Consider the following 22008-nt stretch of genomic DNA (forward strand, 5'->3'; position numbering starts at 1 on the left):
AGTCAAGAGAGGTCCCCCACTTCTCTTCCGCTAAGCTTCTGAAAAACAAAAGCAAGGAGACAGGCTGTATGGGGACATTTCTTTCTCTTTTTAGCCTTTTCTTGAAACAAAAGAACACAGAACTTGGTGTGTGTGTGTGTGTGTGTGTGTTGAGACAGGGGTTGGAGGTGGAGAGGATATGATGGAAAAGAAGAGTAAGAGAACAAAACAGGTAAATATGTGCTGCTTCGTAGAAAGTTCACATCTTTGTATAGAACGCTTCCAATAACGCTTCTGTCTCTGTGTGTGTTAGTCATGGGAACACTTCATCTAATTCTCACAGAGAATGAAAGAACAACACTTTCTAGAGTGATCAAAGAGATTAATGGAACATTTATATTCCCCAAAACAGGATTTAAAGAGGTCCTATTACATGGATGTGAGAGAAAAATGGGCATTATGACTCTAAGAAAAATCTCTGTGGGCTTGAAGCATATGCTAGAATATTAGACTTACTTAAGACCTACTCTGACTTGTATCAACCAAATCATGTTATAAAGAATCCAAGTCCCTCTCCCTAGAGTCCCTAGTGAATGCCTTGTGGTTAGTCTCTCAATAAAAGTTTCCACCTTCCTTTTCTCAAAGATGAACGACCTCAGACAGTTCCTTGAATTCCAATACTGATTTTAGGCCAACGGCTCATGGAGAGCCAACGGCAGGCACGTCTCCTCCCTCAGTGAAGGGTGGTCATGGCATGAAGAGTTCATCAATGTGGCACCTCAAGAGGAAGTATCTGTTGTGTTCCTGTGGGCAAAAAGTGTGCCTCAGAGGGGTTGTAGATTGCAGACTGTGATTAATTTTTTAAGAATTAATAATTAACTATTCTTAAACTGGTTTTATTTAACGTGCTCACTGTGTGAGAAAGAACACGGCTCAGTGACTTTTTAGTAAAAGCATGTTTAATCTCTCAATCAGTGCCGCAGAGGTGCTTCCTGGGGCTCCTTTCTACCCAGCTCTGAGTTACATGTTGATTGTATAATGGACACTTAGTAAGGTATACACAAAATTAGGTGGTATTCTAAATAGCTCATACTTGGTTTTATTGTCACATGTCTTATTTTCTGTAATTATCTCTAAGTCGTATGTGCTAGGATCTTGTGACACAGTGTTTGCTGAGGACAAGCTCTGTCACCATCACCTGGGAGCCCCACCCTAGTTTACTGCATCAGAATTTGCATTTATTTGGTACCTAAAAGTTTGAGCAGCAAGTCTTCGGACACAATGTAGACTGAATTATCTGTGTAACTTTGGAAAAATATAGACACCAAGTTTCCACAGCAGATCTACTAAGTCAGAATAGCTGGGAGTTGCCCATAAATGTGCATTTAAAAAATGTTAATTCCAGTGTAGTTAACATACAGTGTGATATTAGTTTCAGGTGTACAATATGGTGATTCAACACTTCCATACATCACCCAGTGTCCATGGTAAGGGCACAAATGTGAATTTTTAAAAGTATCTCCACAGGTCATCTTCTTAATGTTTCTTCTAATACTGGGAAGAGAACACCATAGTAAACCGAGATTTGCTTTTAGCATGAATTGTCACAAGCAGGTATTTAGTTTATATATTGAGAATTTTTTTCCTACTAAGTCAACAGATTTTAGGATTGACTAAAGTTTATAGACTTGCATTACTTCCTTATGTTAGTAACAATTTTAATTATTAGTAAAAACAAAATGGAGACTATTTTGGAGAATTTTTTCCCTAATGTATAAAAAGCATTTAAATATCGTTAGAATATTTGATTCTTTATAAAGTTACATTGATGGTAAATGTTTTTTCTGAAATGTTTGCATCTCTTTGAGATGACATAAGACTATGGTTCTATAATTTCACATTTGAATTGTCTCCACTAAGCACTTATCATTGGAACTTGCCAGAATAGTGGTGGCTTCTGGGTTCTTGCTTCATTTAGTGTGACAATAACAAAATAAAGACGCTAGACATAAATCTTAGTGGTTTTTTTTTCTCCTTAAAACCAATGAACTTTTTTTATAATAGCAACCAAGTAAGAGCAGCAACAACTTCTAGACTGACACATCTGCTTTATCATCTGGCTGAGAATCTCTTCAGATAAAAACCCAAGTCTTTCCAGATCAGCTTTTGGGCTCTGTTTCGTTATTGTTTTTGTTTCGTCCTCACCACCCCCTCCCCGAAAAAGCTAGATTCAAATAAAAACCTAAGTCTTTCCAGATCAGAGTTCAGGCTTCTTTGTTTTGTTTTTGTTTTTATTTCTGTTTTTTGTTGTTCTTGTTTTTCCTAAAAAAGCTAGATTCTAAGATTGTGAATTTTGTTTTCGTAAGAAGAGACAGTCTAAGACTGGTTGTTGATTTCATAACGGGTTTTCCATTTCTCTGGTGGTTTGTTTTCTGCCCATTTCTCTATGCAAATTATTCCTAATTTCAGTCTGGAAAAAAGTTAATTGCTGTCTTAGTGAATGCATATAACACCCTGAGAACTCAAGAACTAATCTTATTGAAAAGTTGTTTTCATGTGGTAAAACTGGGGATGACTTTTGATAACTCAGAGGAATGCAGAGTTTGTTTTTCCAGTAGGAATAAAGATAAAACCCTTGTAAACATTTTGTGAGCACTTTGCCAGTCAATGGATACAAAATGTGGCTCAGAAAGTTAATAACAAAATATAAACTCTGTTCAGATGTGCTGCAGTGATGTGTGAAATACCCTTGCTGCCTCCCAATAGGACAGAACCGTGGTTTTCTGTGTAGTCATTGGATTGGATAACCAGAAGACATCTGACTCTATTTCTTTGCTTTTAGACAGCATGGAAAGAGTCAAGTGTCCTAATCTCAAAAATCTACAGGAAATTTTATTGCAGAAGTTGCTTTATTAACTAATAGTAACAACTCTTCCTTAAGTGGAGGGATTCTCCTAAATGTTATTTTAATACAGCTTTTTTCCACAGAAAGCCATTTCATCCGGTTTGGACTCTAGCATAAATTCAGAACACTTAATTAAGTTTCTGGCTTGAAAGTAACTTACATTCTCCTGTAAGAGAACTCGATTTACGAGCTGTAAGTGTTAATTTGCTAGAGCTCTCTCTCCCTCAATACATTCTTTTGAATTCCATTGAAAATGGTAAATTCTACTCTATTTTTTTAAAATGGTAATGGATTCATAGACTTTTGTACTGTGAAGTACCTCCCAAATGTTATGTATCATTGAGTTGAGAATTACAGAAAACAACACACAGTTTTGAAGTTAACAATTTGGTGGTATTTCAAAATATAAGGATTGGTATAATTAGTAGGAGTCAGCTATTTAAATTTATCATATACTTATCACATAGTCAACTGTATGAAAAGCACTGTGCCACATCTCTGATTTTGAACCTCTCTGAGAGAATACATTGACTACCTTTAACAGGCCTAAGTATTCATATGTTTTATCCTGAGTTCCATCCACTACAGTAGAGTTCCTTGAACTATCAAGAGGGAAATTATGGCATAAATGCAAAGTAATCTGATGATAATTCTCAGTGCTTCACTAATAGAATAGCTATAACTATTGAGGTGTGCCTTATCAAGGAACATTTGGAAGAACTTTAAATTTTAATTATTCTCTTATTTCCGTTTCAACCCCAAGAAGACTGATTTTTTACGCTTTTTTGCTTCTTCCAAGCAAAAAACATTTCAAAATCTTGAAGAAAAGAGAAAGATTATAAAAGTAATGGAAGGTAGATGGTAGTATCTGTTTGTATTAGTTGGTATAAACAGTTAAATACATCAATTGTTAACTCAAACTTTGTTAAGGAAAGAAGGCTATTTATGGTGCTAATCAAAGATAGGGGTACAATGAATAATCCCACGTCAAGAAAAAGGAAAATCAAGGAACATGAGGAATGATTTTCCCTCATGTCTTGTCCCATGGCGGAATTATTCTTCCAAAAGCAAATGATAAGATAAAAAAAATTCTGGATGTCCAAGTTTATCCACATAAGATAATGGTTTCCCTCCGAAGGAAAAGACTGTGGGAACAGCACTGCCTCAACCACAAACCAAAGAATGAACTTGATGACCAAGTAGGGCTTTTCCATTTCTAATTTCTTGATCCTTCTTTTCATGAATTTTCCTGTTTAATTTTTTTTCTTTCAGTGGGGCTTCCAAAAATGCCTGTAAAAAAGGTCAAGTTGGAAATAGCTTACTCACTGATAATAGTAGGGGAAAAGAAAATATTCGTTCCATTCTGCTAAGTAGAGACAGGAAATATTCCCTGCCCCTGAACAAATATTGTCTGAGAGCCCACTATGTGCCGGTCTCTATTCTATGGGTATGAAAGTTCAGCAGCCTAACTCCTAACCAACCTAACAACTTGGTTAATAATACTGACAGTAGTGTATACACAGCATGATTGATTCTCGGATCCACAAATGAAAAATCAGTATTATGTAAAACAGGGGAGGGTGTTATGTGAGGGGAGACTCTTATCCTTAATGAGCAGCAAACTCATTCCATATGTGATGCTATCAGCCCCATTTCCTCATTTTGCAGTGAGAAAAGGCATCTCGTAGCAGTGTTCTTTGAGGTTATAGGGGGTTGGAGAAGTGGAGAAGATAGCCAGTAGGCCCAGCTCTCATGTTCCTCTAAGGCTCAGTTCCATGTACGACCTACTCTCATGTGTTGGTTCTAGATGCCAAGAATTCCAGGGCCTGGAATAAAGCTTATCACCAGGTAGGAAAAAAAGCACATGATTTTTCCTGAACAAGCTCAGGAAGTAGGGCAGTACTCTGTAACTTCCATGGGATAGAAGTTTGTCTAGATACCTGTAACTGAAAGTGAACAGAGTAGAGGTCAATGTCCTCAAGGAACTTGCAGTTTAGAAGAGAGGGTGGATAGAAATCTGATTACTTATGGTGCAGTAAAGTTCTGTACTTATATTTTGAACCAGGTGGAATAGAGAATTTCTCACATTTATTGGACCATGGGAAAGACATAAAAATGACAATCTAATTAATATTGACAGGAGGTCATAGATATATTAAAAGTGGGGAGAATACTTAATTAAAATTAAAAACTTGTGCTCTGTGAAAGACAAGGTCAAGGGAATAAGAAAACAAGCTAGAAACTGGGAGAAAATATTTGCAAAAAATCTTTTGCAAATAAAGATAAAGAATTATTCTCTAAAATACACAAAGAACTAAAACTCAACAATAAGAAAATAAACAACCCAATTAAAAAATGGGTCAAAGACTTTTAGCAGACACTTGAGCAAAGGAAATATACAGATGGCAAAGAAGCACATGAAAAGGCGCTCTACCTCATGTGGTTTCAGGGAAATGCAAATTAAAACAATCTTGAGATACGAATCTCTACGTTTCAGAATGGTCAAAAATCTGGAAAATGGACATCAACAGATGCTGACAAGGATGTGGAACAGGAGGAGCTCTCAAATAGTCCTTGCTGGTGAGAATGCAAAATGGCACAGTCACTTTGGAAGACAGTTTGGCAGTTTCTTGTAAAATTAAACATACCTCAACCATATGATCCAGCAATCATGATTTTTGGTATGTACCCAAAGATAGTTGAAAACTTATATCCACACAAAACCCCGCACATGGATGTTTCTAGGAGTTTTATTCACATCTGCCAATCTTGAAAGCAACCAAGATGTCCTTCAGTAGCAGTGCCTAACCTGGGGTATATCCAGGGAATGGAATATTATTGAATGCTAAAAAGAAATGAGCAATCAAGCCATGAAAAGACATGGAGGAAACTTAAAGGCGTATTACTAAGTGAAGGAAGACGATCTGGAAAGGCCCCACACTGGATGATCCCGTCTATATGACGTTCTGGAAAAGGTGGAACTATGGAGACAGTAAAAACCATGAGGGGTTGCCAGTGGTTGGGAGATGGGGAGGGATGAGAAGGTGGAACCCAGAGGACTTTTAGGGCAGTGAAAAAACTCCGTATGATAATGGTAGATGTAGAGTCACTATATATTTGTCCAAATCCACAGAATATACAAAAACAAGGGTGAACCGTACACCAACTGTGGACTTTAGGTGGTTATGATGTATCAGTACAGCTTCATCCATTCTAACTAACATATCACTTTTGTTACAGTTTGGAGGTGGGGATATTAGTGGCGGTTCTGTTGTGTAGGGGCTGGGGGGTATATGAGAAATCTCCATCTCCCCCTCAGCTCTGCTGTGAATCTTACATTACTCTAAAAACAAATCTTATTTAAAAAAAAAAAGGCGCAGAAAAGGTAAGTAGCAGAACAACAACAAATTATCAATGATTTTTTTTTTTGCTATAAGAAATGACAAAAATTTGTTTATATGTTTAGAACACAATATGTATGGGGGATGAAAATACTGTCAAATTATGACAAGATGCGGAACATTGACCAGTTAGCTTCAAATGGAAAACACACACACACACACACACGCACACACACACTCCTGTCCAGTTAATTGTTGCCAATGAGGATGCACAGATTTTTAAAAATGTCCACACATCGACTGATTTCATGAAACTTAAGTCTTCAAGGGACTGATTTCACAATTAGGGAGACTACATATGTGTGACGACTTCTGAAATTATTTCTCTATTTCAAAACATATTTTGGAAGAAAACCTCCTACAAACGTTGGCTTAGTATTTGAGCTAGTGCGTGGCCATGAGCGTGGGAAACAGTGCGAGCCAGAGGCAAAGAAACGTGCGGGGAAAGGCAGGGATTTATCTTAAAGCAGGCATGTAGGGGGCAGTTGGTGAAAGGAACTTAATGACTGCTTTGCTTTTGATTTCCTGTGTTATGTCTGGTAAAATTAAAAGTTCATCACATTTTAGCTCTTTACATTTTCCTACTTTTCTTAGAACTCGCCATATTTCATTCCCATTGAGCCATCTGTACATTCGCCATACAGTTTCAAGTAAAAAAAAAATCTTCATTTAGGCCCTTGTTATATTCTAGACCACTTGCTAAACAGTTGACATGCAAGGTTCTGTTAATTTTCATGAACATGTTGCAAAAGCAGTATTAGTAATCTAATAGATGGAGAAACCCAAGCTGAATATGCACGTGAATCTTACCTATCGGACTCAGAGTTCACTTTACCTTAATAATTGGTCTTTGCAAAGGCATTTCCCCCAAGTAGTGTGTTCTTCAGAACATAAGGCCCAAGAAAAACGCATTCTATGATCAAATCAGGACCATAGTGCACTGTATCTCCCTCTGGAAGACTCCCAGGGCGCTTAGAATATCAAAGTCCCTGTGAAGTTCTGAAATAAAGAAATCCATTTCATGTTGTTTATCCGAGTACTTCACAATCTTTAGTTCACTGTCAAAGAAGTGTGTGTGTGTGTGTGTGTGTGAGTGTGTATGTGTGTGTGTGTATAACATTTAACATTCCAGGACATACTTTGAGAAACTTTGTCTTAGAGTATACTGAGAGAGCCTTATTAATCTGAACTCAGCTCATTTAGAATCCAGAAATATAAAACTTCTCATAAGCACTCAAATCTATGTTTGTCACAACGAAGGTCATGACTCACTGGGTCATGAAAGCAACGAAGTCGACTCTGACCAGTACTGGGTGGGGGAGGGGACCCAGAAAACAATTAAGATAGAAAATATCAGAGTAGTTGCGAGTAGCACGTACTGAATCATGGAATTTTTACTGGGCCGCAATGCAAAGTGCATTTCTCTCTGTGGTCATGGCCCCAGATGTCCGAAGCCACTGTTCTCGTGAAAGTCCGATGAATTGCTTGTTGCACTATTTGTGATGACAAATGCCGGAACTTTGTAAAATTTAACACAAAAAGGGCTAGTGTAATGCCATGGCTAAAGACAGTATTTGTTGTTACTTCAAATCAGAATTTTTAGAGCTGAAATATCTCTGGGGGGAAAACCAAAATAGTTTGGTGGCTTGTCAAGGTCAAACAGACCAAGCTGGGCCCAGAACCCAGGTTTTCTGACTTGTACTTCTGTATTCTTTTACTTGTCAGTGTAAATTGATGTAGGTTTTACTTATAGAACATGAGGATTCTTTCTTTCTTTTTTTTTTTTTTTTTTTAAGATTTCATTTATTTGTCAGAGAGAGAGAGAGAAAGGCAGAGGAAGATGCAGGCTGCACTTAGCAAGGAGCAATGCAGGACTCATGGGAGGGCCCCGGGATCCTGACCTGAGCCACCCAAGCATCCCGAGGATTATTATTTTTAATGAATAAGAAAACTGGGTATAAAATGCAGCAGATCACTCCTGGATAGAAAGTCAACGACAGGTTACAAACATGTTGAAGGGAAAAAGTAACTTAGCAGATTTCAGGGTTGGGGTCTAATTACAATTCCACCCCAAAACTAACCTAATACCCTACTGGGGTATTAATACCCTATTGGGGGTCCTTAGGTTATCTGGCCATTCCGCTATCTGGTTTCTCCATTGTACATATAAGCGTCCCATACACATGATTTTGAGAAGACTTAGCAGATAAGCACCGGTGACCACAGAATCTTGCTAGGTGTAAGTTAAAGAGGCAACCCTTAAATAATAAATCAAAGATTAAGAAACCTCCAGACTCCGCACCATTTTTAAAGAAGAAAAAAAAAAATTGATTTACCGAAGAATCCCTTAGCAAAATACTATCTTCTACACCTTTTATCTTAGGTGGACCTTCTCAAGACTCCAGCTCAAGTTCTGAGGTTTGGATCAGAAGTTGTGCCTGATCACCCGCATTTCATGGTCTGCTGTGGGGAGGGAGGACCCGAAACTGGTCAGAGGAGGGGGGAATTATTTTCCTTTCCAGTCCTCGGCTCCCAGCCCCTGTCTCCCTCAGGAGGTGACCTGGGCTTGGATTCCTGCAAAGTGTCTTCGCATCTTCAGGGCTCTGGAAGCCCAGGTTGGTGTCCTCTCCCCCCAGGAAGCTTCAGCCCCAGGGGGCAGAAATCATTTGATAACTTAATCTTGGAGGGAGGAAGAGACGCTGAGGCCTGTGCGCCCCAGTGATAAACGGAAGCATCCGGGCGAGTCAGGAACAGACGTGGTATCTTTCCAGAGTAATACAAACCAGAGAAGCGCACCCAAGAACTGAGAGCCGGCAGGGACCACCCCTACAAAACGTGGTGGGCGGCTGGGGGGCCCCCCGCAGGTTCCTGGGGCTCCCTCCGAGCAGTCTCTTCCCGGGCTGGAAGGGCGCTGGAGGTCGAAGGAGGTGAAAGTCCTAAAGCCCAGGAGCGGCCCGTGGACCCTCCCCCTTCCTATAATTAACTCAACGCGGGTCCCGCCAGGAGGGACCCGTGGCTTCCCCGGACCGCCCCCTCCCCTAAGCCCGTCTGCGGGGGCCGGGGAGGACCTCGGGGCGGGGGGCCCCCCGCCGCAGGAGTCCCCACCTAGGCGGTTTCAAACCCCGACCCCGCCTGGGGCCGGCCGCCCGCGGGATCGTCCCGCTCCTCCCCGTCCTCCCGCGCCGGCCGCGCCCGCCCCGGCCATCCCGGCGGGCGCGGGGGGCGCGGGCTCCGGCCCCGCGTGACGTGGGCGTCGCGGCGGGAGGGGCCGCCCGGGGCGGGGGGGGGGCTCCGGCCGTCTTATTAGCGCCCGGCGGGTCGCCGGCAGCCCGCAGAGCGCCGCGCGGAGAGCAACAGGAGCCGCGCCGACCCGCTCCTCCCGCCCCCTCCGCCAGCCTCCTCCTCCGCCCCTCCGGCTCCTCCCGCCCCCACCTCTGCGCGAGCGGCGGAGTCGCCCTCTCGCTGCCTCTTTCTCCCGCTCGCTCCTCTCGCTCGCCACTACTTCCCCCTGCTGTGCTCCCGGGCGCCCAAGCATTCTCCGCGCGAACCTCAGGAACCCGTGGTGCTCGAAAAGCCCAGGGAAAGCCGCCTCGGGCCGAGACAGTGGGAAGCCCCCGGCCCCTGCCCCCTCTCCCGGCGCAGCCCGTGCCCGGCTCGCAGCACCTTCTCGCTCCGGCACCCTCGGTTTGGGAGGACGGGGTGAGAAGGTGAAGTGGGAAGGACGCCGAGCCGAGCCGAGGGGCCGGTCTCAGAGCTCACATTTCATTTTCATTGAAGCAAATCACAGAAGATCACTTGTGGTTTTTTTTTTTTTTTTTAAATTCTGCATTTTTTTTTCTTTCTTTCTTCCTTCCTTTCTTTCTTTTCTTTTTCTTTTCTTTCTTTCTTTCTTCTTTTTTTTTTTTTTAAAGAAACTTATTTTGGGGGGTTTGCTCTGGGCATTGGCTTCGCCCCGTAGTCGAAAAGTGAACTCGACTCGTGATGGTTCTCCTGTCACTCTGGTTGATAGCAGCCGCTCTGGTAGAGGTTAGGACTTCAGCTGATGGACAAGTAAGTGGAAAATAATAACAATCAAAAACTCAAACCCAACCTTTTCCCGAAAAAGTTCCTCCCCTCTTTCCCCTCCTCTCTTCCCTCCTCCCCCCTCCCACCCGTCCCTGTTATCTGGCGCCTTCAGGAGCGGTGTCCGAGCGCCGGGCGCCGCCTGCGGGGTGTTCCGGGCCGATTGCAGGGGTGGGATTGCAGGGGTGGGTCGCGACTCCCGCGCGGGGAGCCCCGGCTCGTCCCACCTAGCGCCCCCCCCCCCCACCCCGCCGTTGCGGCATTCGCAACGATTCGTGGCGACAAAGTGCAGCCAGGTCGCGTCCTCGCCGGGCCGTCTGGGTCTCCCCGATCCGGAGGGCGGTCTGGGCGCTTGAATTAAGCTCCGGACGCGGCGCCCGGGATCCCCGCGCGGCGGCCGCCCGCGTCGGGCTCGCGGGGCTCCCTCTCCTCCGCACTGACTCACCGCGATTTCGGGCAGCGGGAGGCGGGGGTTGCAGGAAGTCCCCGGGCCGGGCAGGGAGCGATCCGGCCGACACGTGTCCTGGGAGGACCGCGGCCGGGCTGGGGTTTGACAGTTGGGGCGGGGGGCCGGGGACGCTTCCTGCCCGGCGTTTTCCTGGGCAGCGGCCGGCGGCGCCGCCGCGGGCCTCCCCTCCCCTCCCCCTCCCCCTCGGCGCGGCTCCTCCTCCGCCTCCCGAGCGCGGTGGAGCGCGGCCCCTCGGCTCCGCGGCCCAGCCCCCACGCTCGGGGGCTCAAGGTGAAGCCGATGCTCTCGGAAGATCGCTGGAGAAGGCTCGCGGGCCGGCCCCGCCGTCTGTTGTAAATCACATCAGCTCAGGGCCCGTGGGACTTGGGGCACAGAATTTCCCTGGGAGTTGTTGTAGCTTCTCCGGTCTGCCCGGTTCTGGCCGTAGGTTCAAAAGTAGAAGATTGCCTGGTGGATTCTTGACCTCAAATCTGATCTGTCAGGCCCCCTTTTAGGTTTCTTTTCACGCCTATGAATACAGAGGCTTTCTTGGCTAATCCGCACCCAGTATCTGAGTTTTAAGAAAAGAATATTGAATGTCAGTAGTTATTTTTGCTGGCTTTAGACATATTAAAATTAAAACGGGGAAACCACTCCCTGTTCCAAACTGTTACTAATTGGCTCATTCTCTTGCCGCAAGAACCTAGAAACCCAGGCGCAGCCTTCAGGCACCAGTCCGCATCTCCAGCATCTCCTGATTAGCTCCTGAAAAGCGTTAATGGTAGAAATAAAACGTACAAGGTGATAAGATGAAACCCAGTAACTGTTTCTTTTTACTTTTCCCCTCCTTTACAGGCTGGTAATGAAGAAATGGTGCAAATAGGTAAGCCTTGTTCTCAGATATCTTTCTTATCTTGGTAGAAAGTAGAGAATGAAATAAGCAAATTAAAATATTGTTTCTGAAATTTCTCCCATTGGTGGTTTAAAAAAAAATGTAGTTTAGGAACACCGCTGTTCTTCTCTTCGTCTTTATAGAGGAGGGTCCCAGTTTTCTCAGACAGAGTTAAAGGGATATAAAAATTCTGCCATTGGACTTGTGATGCGTCAGTTTTTTACTGTCCCTGGACAAGCCACTCCAAGGTACTTGGAGGATGATGTAGAGTTTGGAAGAAGACATGGAGATAAGTCAAATCAAATCAACTCGTGTTGCATAAGGACAGGCACATCTGATTAGAATGGAAGGCAAAGTGTAAGGATGCTACAAAGAAGGGAAAAATGAGAGAGGATGAACATTTTTCTCTTAAAAGTTTTCCAGCTTTGTATAAGCTTTTGATGACTTCTCTTATTCCGTATGCTTTGCAGTAACTATCTGCTAATGTGCAAGATATTATTAGGCATTTTGCAAATAATGTCTAAAACTGTAGGATGTGGGAATTATTCCCATTTTATGGGTGAGAGGACTGAGGCTCAGAGAGGCTAAGGGACTTGGAATAGGTCACTCCAAAGTCCACATGATCTTTTTTTTTTGTTTTTGAAGCTATTTATTTGTTCTGAATTCAGAGACTGAAAGTCATCTGGCCAGAAGCCAAGCTCCATTCAAAGTCTTTTTATACACATTTAACTTGGATTACTTTAAAGATAAATTTTCGTTTTGGCAGAGTATTAGTCTAAATGCTGTATTTGTCAGATGATATTGTAAGGTCCCCTTTGAAATGAAAAGTTTTGATTACCACAAGCATAGTTACCTGTCCTTGCTTGTGTACGGTGCATGGGGCACCGTGTTAATTGCTTTGTGTGCATTGTGTCATCTACTCACATGCATTGCGCACATCAGGTGTGCAATTGCACACATTGTGCCTGTTTCAGATTTGGAGAAGATGAGGCTTGGGAGGCTCTGCAGCTCCCAGCTAGAGTGCATAGTGGAGAGCTGGGAAGATTCCATACTTGTGAACTAATGGAGGGACCCCAAGATCCAGGCCCAGAGCTGTCCATATGTAGCTGCCTCTGTCATCTGTCAGCGTGCTCCCTTCCTGTGCAGGGTTTGGCATTGTTGGAACTCTTCTCCAAGCTTAGACTTCCATAGTAAGGTAGGACAGAGGGGAAGACAGTGACCAAGAACTGCATAAAAGATGCAGTGTCTGTGAAGAGACATTTGTTATTTGTAGCTGATAACAGTCATGAATATGTGTCTTTTAAAAGAAGGATTTTTAAAAAATCCTCGAACAAGTAGAAAACTATCTTCTTTTTTTATCGGTTAAACATTTGATTATTTAAACATCCCACCTTTTCAATTTGTAAATTAAAAAACTGTGTTAAGACGGCCCACCCTAGGGGCACCTGGGTGGCTTTGTTGGTTAAGTGTCCAACTCTTTTTTTTTTTTTTTTTTAAAGATTTTATTTATTTATTTGACAGAGATCACAAGTAGGCAGAGAGGCAGGCAGAGAGAGAGGAGGAAGCAGGCTCCCTGCTGAGCAGAGAGCCCGATGCGGGACTCGATCCCAGGACGCTGAGATCATGACCTGAGCCGAAGGCATCGGCTTAACCCACTGAGCCACCCAGGCGCCCAAGTGTCCAACTCTTGATCTCAGCTCAGGTCTTGATCTCCGGGTTGTGAGTTCGAGGCCTGCAAAAAAAAAAAAAAAAGAATAAAGATTACCTATTCTTTCAAAGATTATCCATTCTATAAAAAAGATTACCCATTCTATCAAAGGAATAAAATATATGCTTTGATTAAATTTTCCGATAGCATCATGATGCCCTCCTGTAAGAGGCCCTGAGTTAGACTTTGGTCCAGTCCTTTTTTAATATAAATACTTCAGTCACATGTTTCTTTTTTTTTTTTTTAAGATTTTATTTATTTACTTGACAGAGAGATCACCAGTAGGCAGAGAGGCAGGCGCAGAGAGAGAGAGAGAGAGAGAGAGAGAGAAGCAGGCCCCTGCTGAGCAGAGAGCCCAACGCGGGGCTCGATCTCAGGACCCTGGGATCATGACCTGAGTTGAAGGCAGAGGCTTAATCCACTGAGCCACCCAGGCGCCCCCACTTGCATGTTTCTAAGAGAAGGTGGAGGTACAGGTGTGCTTAAATTTGATAGAGGAAGATGACCAGCAGTGTGGAAGAGGGGAAAGCAGGGGACTCTTAGATTGTGTTGCTGGAGATTTTCTTTCTCCCAAGTTCCTCTGCTATATAGGGTTTCTCTCTTTTATTACTGCCATGTTTTTTTTTTTTTTTTTTTTTTTTACCATTTTCAAGTTGAGTGAAGAGAAGAGATAACGATTAAAAATGGGTTTGACTCATGAGTCCTGTGATAGTGAACATGTAGCTATCATTCGGCCTTGGGAATATAATCATTTATGTAGCTCTTAAAAGGGATTTAAAAATACATTTTAAGAAATCTGTGTATAGGAATGAGATTTCTTTCCCTTGTCCCTACATGCAAAGGTGTTGTTAACCTGAAAGTTTGGTAAAATGCCCTCCTCTACATATAATTAAGTAATTCTTTCCCAAGAATTAATTGAAAAGTGGTTTTATATAACTGCTTGGAGGTGCAATTTGATTAGTGGTACGATTAGGAAAGATGAATAAGGCTTGTAGAATTAATTATTTTTATTGGTCTCCAAATTGGCTAGAGAGGAGTGCATGGTTCTGAATGACTTCTATAAAATCTCATGTCTTGGGAAGAGAGAACTGTAGATTAGTGACAAACTGCAAATTATTAAGAAGCTGAGTTAAAAAAATTAGTTTGCACTGAGGTATACTATGCATGCGGGGTGGTGCCTGTAAGTACACACCTGGCTGGCCCTTCAGGAAGAGAACTCGCCTGTGTGACTAGCGTCTTGATCAAGAAGTACAGCTTTTTACACCTTCTTAGCACTATCCCCACGTGATGGGTAAACCACTCTCCTGACTTCTGACAGGACAGGTTACTTTTGCCAGTTTTGAAGTGCTTTTGATAAGTAAAATAAAATAAAATAGTTTTTAGTGTTTTTAGTAAATAAATAAATAATAAGTAAATCAATCAAATCAAATAAAAATAAATAAATAAATAAAAATAAGATAAGATAATAAAATTAAATAAATAAAATAAATTAAAAATAAAAAAGCAATATGTGCTTCAGAAAGCAATAAAAAAATATGTCTAATATGCTTCAGGCCCTAGAGTAGGAAGGCTTTTATTTATGTAGCAAGAAGGTGGTTGTGATGAGGGCAGGTGAGAATGTATAACGAAATATCACCTATGTAGTGTGTGGATGGGCCTTTTCTTCTTTCCTTCTCTCTATACTGAGTGGGAAAATGCCTTATTGGTATGTGGGAAAGTATGATTCACCCCAGAGAAAATGGGTAAATAAGCTTTGAACTCTGACCTACTTCTCTGCTGCTTGGTCAACCAAAGAGGAGCTCCTTACCTCTTACCTGTCTGCACCCGCACATACCTGCACTCACACATGTATACAGACGTGCACGTATGTACATAGAGCTACGTGTGTGAGTGTGTATGCTTTGTGCATATATGTGTAAGTGTGGTTCCTGACACACTCACTTAGCATCTGTGGGGTATCAGGGAGCGTTTTCATTCTGACTCAGAGTATGGCCTTGGGAAGTTGCCTAGGGTAATTGTGGGCAGCTGCCTGGCTGGTCCGATTGGGTAAGGACACATGTGGCTCAGGAAATAATCATGGTTCTGTAGAAACTGGAGATGTGTCGAATCTGCAGAAGGATCCTCTGAGCCCTTTGTTTGCTAAGCTGCCACTCAGATACTGCCTGAGCATCATTAGAAGAAGAATCACTGTGCGGCTTTGGTGTTGGGCTGAGTTCCCTCACTCACCTCTCGGAATCGGGCATATCTATCATTCTCTGCCCTATTTCTGTTTCCAAGTCTCAAATTCCATTACTTTTTATTCTTAACAAAATAAGGCCGCTAATCTTGTTCTCTCAAATATCCAGTTTACTGAGAAATATTGTTTCATCCTTTGCAGGTCTTTATTTGCTTTTCAAGGTTTAGTGTGAGTCACTTCACTGAGTCCTTGGCTTATAGTAGGCGTATCTACTGGTGTAGACCTCATGAGAGCCGACACTTTGTCGTGATGATTGCTGTATCCCCAGTATATAAAACTGGGCTTGGTACCTTGTGGGACCTCAAATATTTGTTATTCAGTGCATAGATCAAGTAAGCAGGATATTAGATTGGGATTTACCTGTGTTCTGTCTTTTCTTAAATGCTCTCGGTCTGTGCTCCTCCTCAGGTTTCATTAGTCCCTAAGAAAATAAGGATGATGATAATGGCTCTACAATTAATGGTTCAGTGTTATCAAGGCTCCTCGTGACTTCTCTTTTCATTCCACAAAGCTCAGGGAGCTAGGTTTATTGGTTTCTTACACTGTTCTGTTTCTGTTCAACAAGATTTGGTAAATTGAACAGAATCACGTGCAGGTTGGGAACGCCCACTAATTTTGCACTAATGTCTGCTTGAGATCATTTGCTCTGTTTCAGGCATCAGCGGAATTAAGGTAACCTAAGATTAAAATCTCACCACCCAATTTGCCAGGAGCAATACAGAAATGTGTGATTTAAAGGAGTTTAAAGGCTTAAAATTTAGAATTTTAACTACCTCTATAGCCATTGTTCTTTCTTGTATCTAAAGATCATGCATTTGACGTCATTGATTTAGCTTCGCTCCCTCCATTGGGTTCGCTCCCTCCATTGGGCCTCATGATGGCTAATATCAAATGCTTAAGCTTTGTAGATGAAGATCTTATTTAGTGTAACATGTTAATCTGTTACTAGCAATTTATTGTTGCTGTCTAGCTGAAATATTTCTTCCTCATACATTCATTGTTTTTTCTTGCCATTGTACCAAATCATCATAATGTTGCTCAGAAATGTTAAGAAATCCCCGTGGTCACTTCTGCTTCCAGGATGATTATCTCTAAGCATTCTTTGCTTGTGGGTAGCCAAGCCAGATTACCTTGGAAAGCCATTAGGGACAATTCCAAATTGCTTGGTAAAATCATGAATGGTTTCAATAGGAAGGATTTGGTTATGCTACTTGGACTGGATATGTTGACAGTGATGACTTAGATGGAACTCTCATGCCAGAATTTTGGGAACCTTCTCTTTGTGTTGCTCCAGTAGAGATCAGCTTTTACTCCTGAACTGTGATGTGTGTATTATTAGGAATTGTTGGATTAATTCTTTTTAATTAGTTTTTCTTCTGAATATAGACATTTTACATGTGCCCATTATAATTGTCTTCTTGAGTTTTTCTGTATTCCCCAGATTTCTGACAATCTTCTTAAGTACCGAACTGTTAACAACTTAGCATATTCTTACTCAGTCATCTTTCAGTACATAGATTGTGTGGATTATTTTTCTATACCTGTTTTTGTTTTGTTTCCTATTTTAGTATAGTTTTCCATAACATTACACAGTCCTTCTAGACATAATTTTAATCTCATTATCCTGATAAACCTTAATGTATGTGCTTATTTCCCTAAAGACACGTATTTTCTCATGACAATGAACGTTGCCCCCCACTGTTGTATATAGATAGCTGCCTGCTTTTCAAATGACTGCTTTAGGAGAAGGCCCTAGAAGCTGATTGCTGAGACAGATGGCTTTTAAAGAAGTTTGTATGATCTGAACTTTTGCTAGTGGTATAGGGAAGTGTTGATTTTTAAAAATTTCAGTCTTAACTTAGTTTTAGCTCTGCTCTCCCTAAATCTGAGTATAATTTTTAAATCTTTGATTTTGCAGTCTTTGAAATATGTAATGAATTAATCCTTTTTTTAGTTATCAATCATTATTCTAGTTATCAAATACCCCAAAGTGTCATCAATTACACAAAATTCTTGTAAATTTTAGTAGTGCTATGAGAAGATTCATCCATCTCATAGAATTTGAGAGTTGTATTATTCTTTCAAATGGATAGTAAAGCGTGGGAAGAGTTTCCTAGTTTAGGAATCTCTGTTCCCACAAGTAATTTATCCATCCTGATTTTCCAAATATGTTTACATGATTTTGCTGACTAACTGTAAATCCTTAGGAGAGATTTTGTGGTCATGTCAATGATAGCATGATGAATCTTCATGGAATTTAGAATAAATTGTGACCAGCATGAAACAGTCTACCTTGTTTTTGAAGTGACTAAAAAAACAAAAGAAAAAGAAAACATTTAGGAAACTCATGGGAAGTAAGATAGGATTAAACATATGAATCTTCAAATACTGGGATCTTAGATGTTAAATCACATTTCCTACAATCTTTCTTCGTATTTAGTGTTTGTATTTTTCTACGTGTATATGCACATAAATTAAAAAAAATGATTGAAATCATTCTTCAAATGAGCTTGAGTTCTTTTATATGTAAAAATCTCTCTTTTACATTTCTTAATCTAAAACATAACCAGCTTATCCAATAGATGACCTATTAATACGCATTACCATTCTTCCATTACATGGTCAGGGGCACAGAACCTTGTTCATTGTATAGTTTACTACTTTCCAGCTGACTTTAACCTCTCAAAGCATCTCTTTCTTCTGTGTGAACATCGGCATACTACTACTGCTTAGTTCATAGAACTGGAAAGGATTCACAGAGTGCTGGCACATGGGAGGCAAGCTAGGATAATGGATAGTAGCTATTATTAGTAGTATATCTTAGTCTTGTGCTTTTAAAAAGCACTTTCACTCAGTGAGAGCCACCCCATTCTAATCCGTACATTTTTGGTAGGTCTGCCTACCACTGTGAATTTCCAGGAACCTTAATTTACTGTGTCAAGGACTTGTAAACTCTCCAGCCTCTCAGCTCGCCATGTGACAGCTCTTCGAGAGGTCTATTTTCATGTATTATCTGAATGTTGATATCTCAATATAGTATTGCTTAACTCATTGGAATATGGTAGCACAGGGGGCAGTTGGGTAAGGAATGAACTGTGCAGGACAACTACTGCATACAGACTCCATGCCAACTTTATTTCTTGTGTACTGGACAGAATTCTTTCTTCTTTTCATCTTGTTTACGGAAAGTCTTTCCAGTTCCATTGAGAGAAAGTTCCTGTATTGATCATGACTCCTTTGGATGCAAAGAACACGAACCCAGTTGATACTTGTTAAGGACGACAAAATTGATCAGGCGATCGGAGTCAGGTATAGCTGAACCAGGGGCTCAGACAATGTCAGAAATCTTTCCCTCTCCTCCCCCAACTCTTCTTTCCTTCTCATTTTCCTGCGTTGGTTCTATTTCTTTATCAGGATATGATTGGTGGCCCCTCAGGCTGTGGCTGGTATTGTCACCAGCATTTCTAGGCTTTCATTTTGCCTTTCACCCCACTAGATAGAGCACTTTTTTTTTTTTTTTTAATTTATTTGACAGAGAGAGATCACAAGTAGGCAAAGAGGCAGGCAGAGAGAGAGAGGGAAGCAGGTTCCCTGCAGGTCCCTTTGCCCAGGACCTTGGGATCATGACCTGAGCCGAAGGCAGAGGCTTAACCCACTGAACCACCCAGGTGCCCCAGCACTTGTTTTTTCATAGCCCCCCCCCCACCCCCGGACTCCCGCCTTGGGGAGCGAGGTTGATTGGCTACTTGGCTTGAGTCATAAGCTTATCCAGGAACCATTCGCTGTGGTCAGGGGATGCAGTGCTCTGAGTGGCCTGGATTGAGATATTTCACTCTTGATTTACGGGACTGAGAAGAATGCAGGATGGTTAACCTGAGGGCACACTGGGGCGCAGTTAAGGAAAAAGGAGGACGGATGCCAGGGAGCACAGGAGTATTAATGCCATGGCCTGAGGGCGCCCCAGCACACTGCTTGGGAACTGGCAGCAGGGTAGGTAGAATAATGCCTCCCCTCAAGGGGTCTGCATCCGAATCCCTGGAGCTCATGAGTATGTTCTGTTATATGAACAAGAGCAGTTAAGTTTGCACATGGAATTAAGGTTGCTAATCGACTGGTCTTTAAATAGGGCGATGACCCTGGATTTTCTGAGGTCTGTCCTCGTAAATAAAAGAGGGAGACAAAAAGACAAAACTAGAGAGATGGCAGCATTAGAAAAGACTTGGTCTGATGTTTCTGGTTTTGAAGACGAAGGCAGGGACCCAGGAGTTAAGGAACGTGTGTGGCCTCTGGAAGTTCGAGAAGTCAAGGAAACAGATTATTCCCAGAGCTTCTTGAAGACATGCAGCCCCGCTGACACCTTGATTTTAGCCCCTGTGACCTAGTTCAGACTTCAGACCTCCAGAACTGTAGGATAATAAATGATTATTGTTTTAAGTCACCGCGTTTGTGGCAATTTGTTATGGCAGCAATAGGAAGCTGAAACAGTGGCCTAGTGGACTGTCCCAGTCTCTCATACCTTTGTTATATTGTGAGCAAGACTATTTTAGATTTGGAAAGTATAATCACCACAAGTCAGTTTCTGTGGAAATCTTTAAAAATGCTGCTTGCATTTCTTATCTGTCATATTTTCCTCAGCCTTTGGCCCCAGGGAAAAATGGTTGTTTTCCTGGCTTTAAATTCTGGGCTCAATATTCATCTTTAAAAGTATTATCCATCAAAAAATTGTGAGGTGTATGAGAAATATTAATTTATAGAATGTCTAATATAGCTCCCGAGTCTTTAAAACTTCCAGGGATAATAAATATAACCATTAGATGTGCTTCTTTAAAAACTAAGATTGAATGTTAACATTTTGACAATGGAGCCTCACCTTAAAAAAATATATATCTTCTCTCCTTCTTCTTCTGTTATTGATTGCTTGATCATTTTAAGATGTGGCAAACAGGGCACCTGGGTGGCTCAGTCGTTAAGCGTTTGCCTTTGGTTCAGGTCATGATCTCAGGGTCCGGGGATCGAGCCCCACATCGGGCTCCCTGCTCAGTAGGAAGCCTGCTTCTCCCTCTCCCACCCCCCCGCTTGTGTTCCCTCTCTCACTGTGTCTCTGTCAAATAAATAAATAAAATTTTAAAAAATGTAGCAAACAAAGAAAATACTTGGACATTTTTCTTCTTCTTTTCTTTTTTTTTCTTGAAAGATCTTCTTTTACCTGATTTCATGACCCGGAACACTAAGGAATGTGTTGTTCTTTCCTAAGTGACTGTCTTGAATGTAAACATTGTGCAATTGCAACAAATATTTATGAAAAAACCAGATTTAAAAAAATGTGAAGAATTTTTAAGTTCACAACTATTTTTTCTTTCTTAATGAGGGGGAAAAAAAAAAAAGGCTTTCTCTCTTTTTTCTCCAAGAGCTTGATGAGAAATCTTTGAGTCTGAGAGTAGGTTTGCAATTAAAGTAAAAGACTTCAAAGAGGTTCTCTGCCTTGTGGTGATAAGAGCCTAGAGGAGATGAAGTGAGGAAAAAGACTTTGGCTGTGTTCAGAAGTTCAGCACGTGTCACAACGAACTTTTAACTGCCTCTCGGTGAAGATGCGTCCCCGTCTCCGTGGGTGTGTATAGCCTTGGGAAGCCCTCAGCGTGTGATGTCTTCCTTAACGTCCACTTGTCACCTTGCTCACATTTTTCCTGGAGCAGCTGGCTCCTGTCATTTCCGATGAAACTCATTCTCCTGCCCTCAGCAAAGGATTTGGAAATGTTGTTGTTGGAGCTGCTTCTTTAGCAGATCTTGAAAATGCTTATTTGCTTTCCTTCTTGTGGCCAGATTGTTGCATACTGAGAATTTGTACCTGAGAAAGGAAATTGCCTGTGTAAACTCTCTCTTTATAGTCATCAACCAATTCTTGGGAGAGAATCTCCGTGTCTGGGTGGGGTAACAGTGCGGGTTGTTTCGGCTGGCCTGGCCTTCAGGCCCTCGGTTGGCATGGAGCCGAAGATCACTTCTGGTCAGAAACACCGGACTGGGGTGGGAGTGGAGATACGAGAGGCCTGAGAGATACTGGGACGTGGAAGGAATCTTCTGCAGCTCCACCTGGGTGGGAATGGTCAAGGCGATAATAAGCTCAGCTAATTTTTCTTTTCTTATATTGTTACAAGATGTACTAAGTCTTTTGTGTGCCTTACCTTGTTTGAATCCATTAGTATCCTCCTTTTGCAACCTCTCAGCCTTAATTTTGATAATTTGCTTGCAGAGGCCAAAATGCACATCACTCTGAAATCAGAATTTAAACGCAGTACTGACTCCAGACCTTGGGTACCCCACCTTCTCCCTTCCTTGCTTGGGAACTCAAGCCCTATTGCATTAATCAAAGTGTTCCAATA

General features: G+C 42.0%; 1 protein-coding gene across 4 annotated transcripts in view; it reads left to right on the forward strand.

The window, feature by feature from the left end:
* Positions 1–9616: 9616 nt before the first annotated feature.
* ADAMTS3 (ADAM metallopeptidase with thrombospondin type 1 motif 3) overlaps positions 9617–22008 on the forward strand; it is a 249223-nt gene continuing 236831 nt past the window's right edge. For 3 of the 4 annotated variants that reach the window (XM_082727729.1, XM_082727728.1, XM_082727726.1), the window contains exons 1-2: positions 9617–10335; positions 11651–11678. In XM_082727729.1, coding sequence (XP_082583855.1) covers positions 10267–10335; positions 11651–11678 — 97 coding nt within the window. In that variant the 5' untranslated portion in view covers positions 9617–10266. Of the gene's footprint in view, positions 10336–11156; positions 11240–11650; positions 11679–22008 lie in introns of those variants that run through there. The other variant, XM_082727727.1, reaches the window with a different exon arrangement.

Source organism: Mustela nivalis (assembly GCF_964662115.1).
Source record: "Mustela nivalis genome assembly, chromosome: 4".
Taxonomy (NCBI): domain Eukaryota; kingdom Metazoa; phylum Chordata; class Mammalia; order Carnivora; family Mustelidae; genus Mustela; species Mustela nivalis.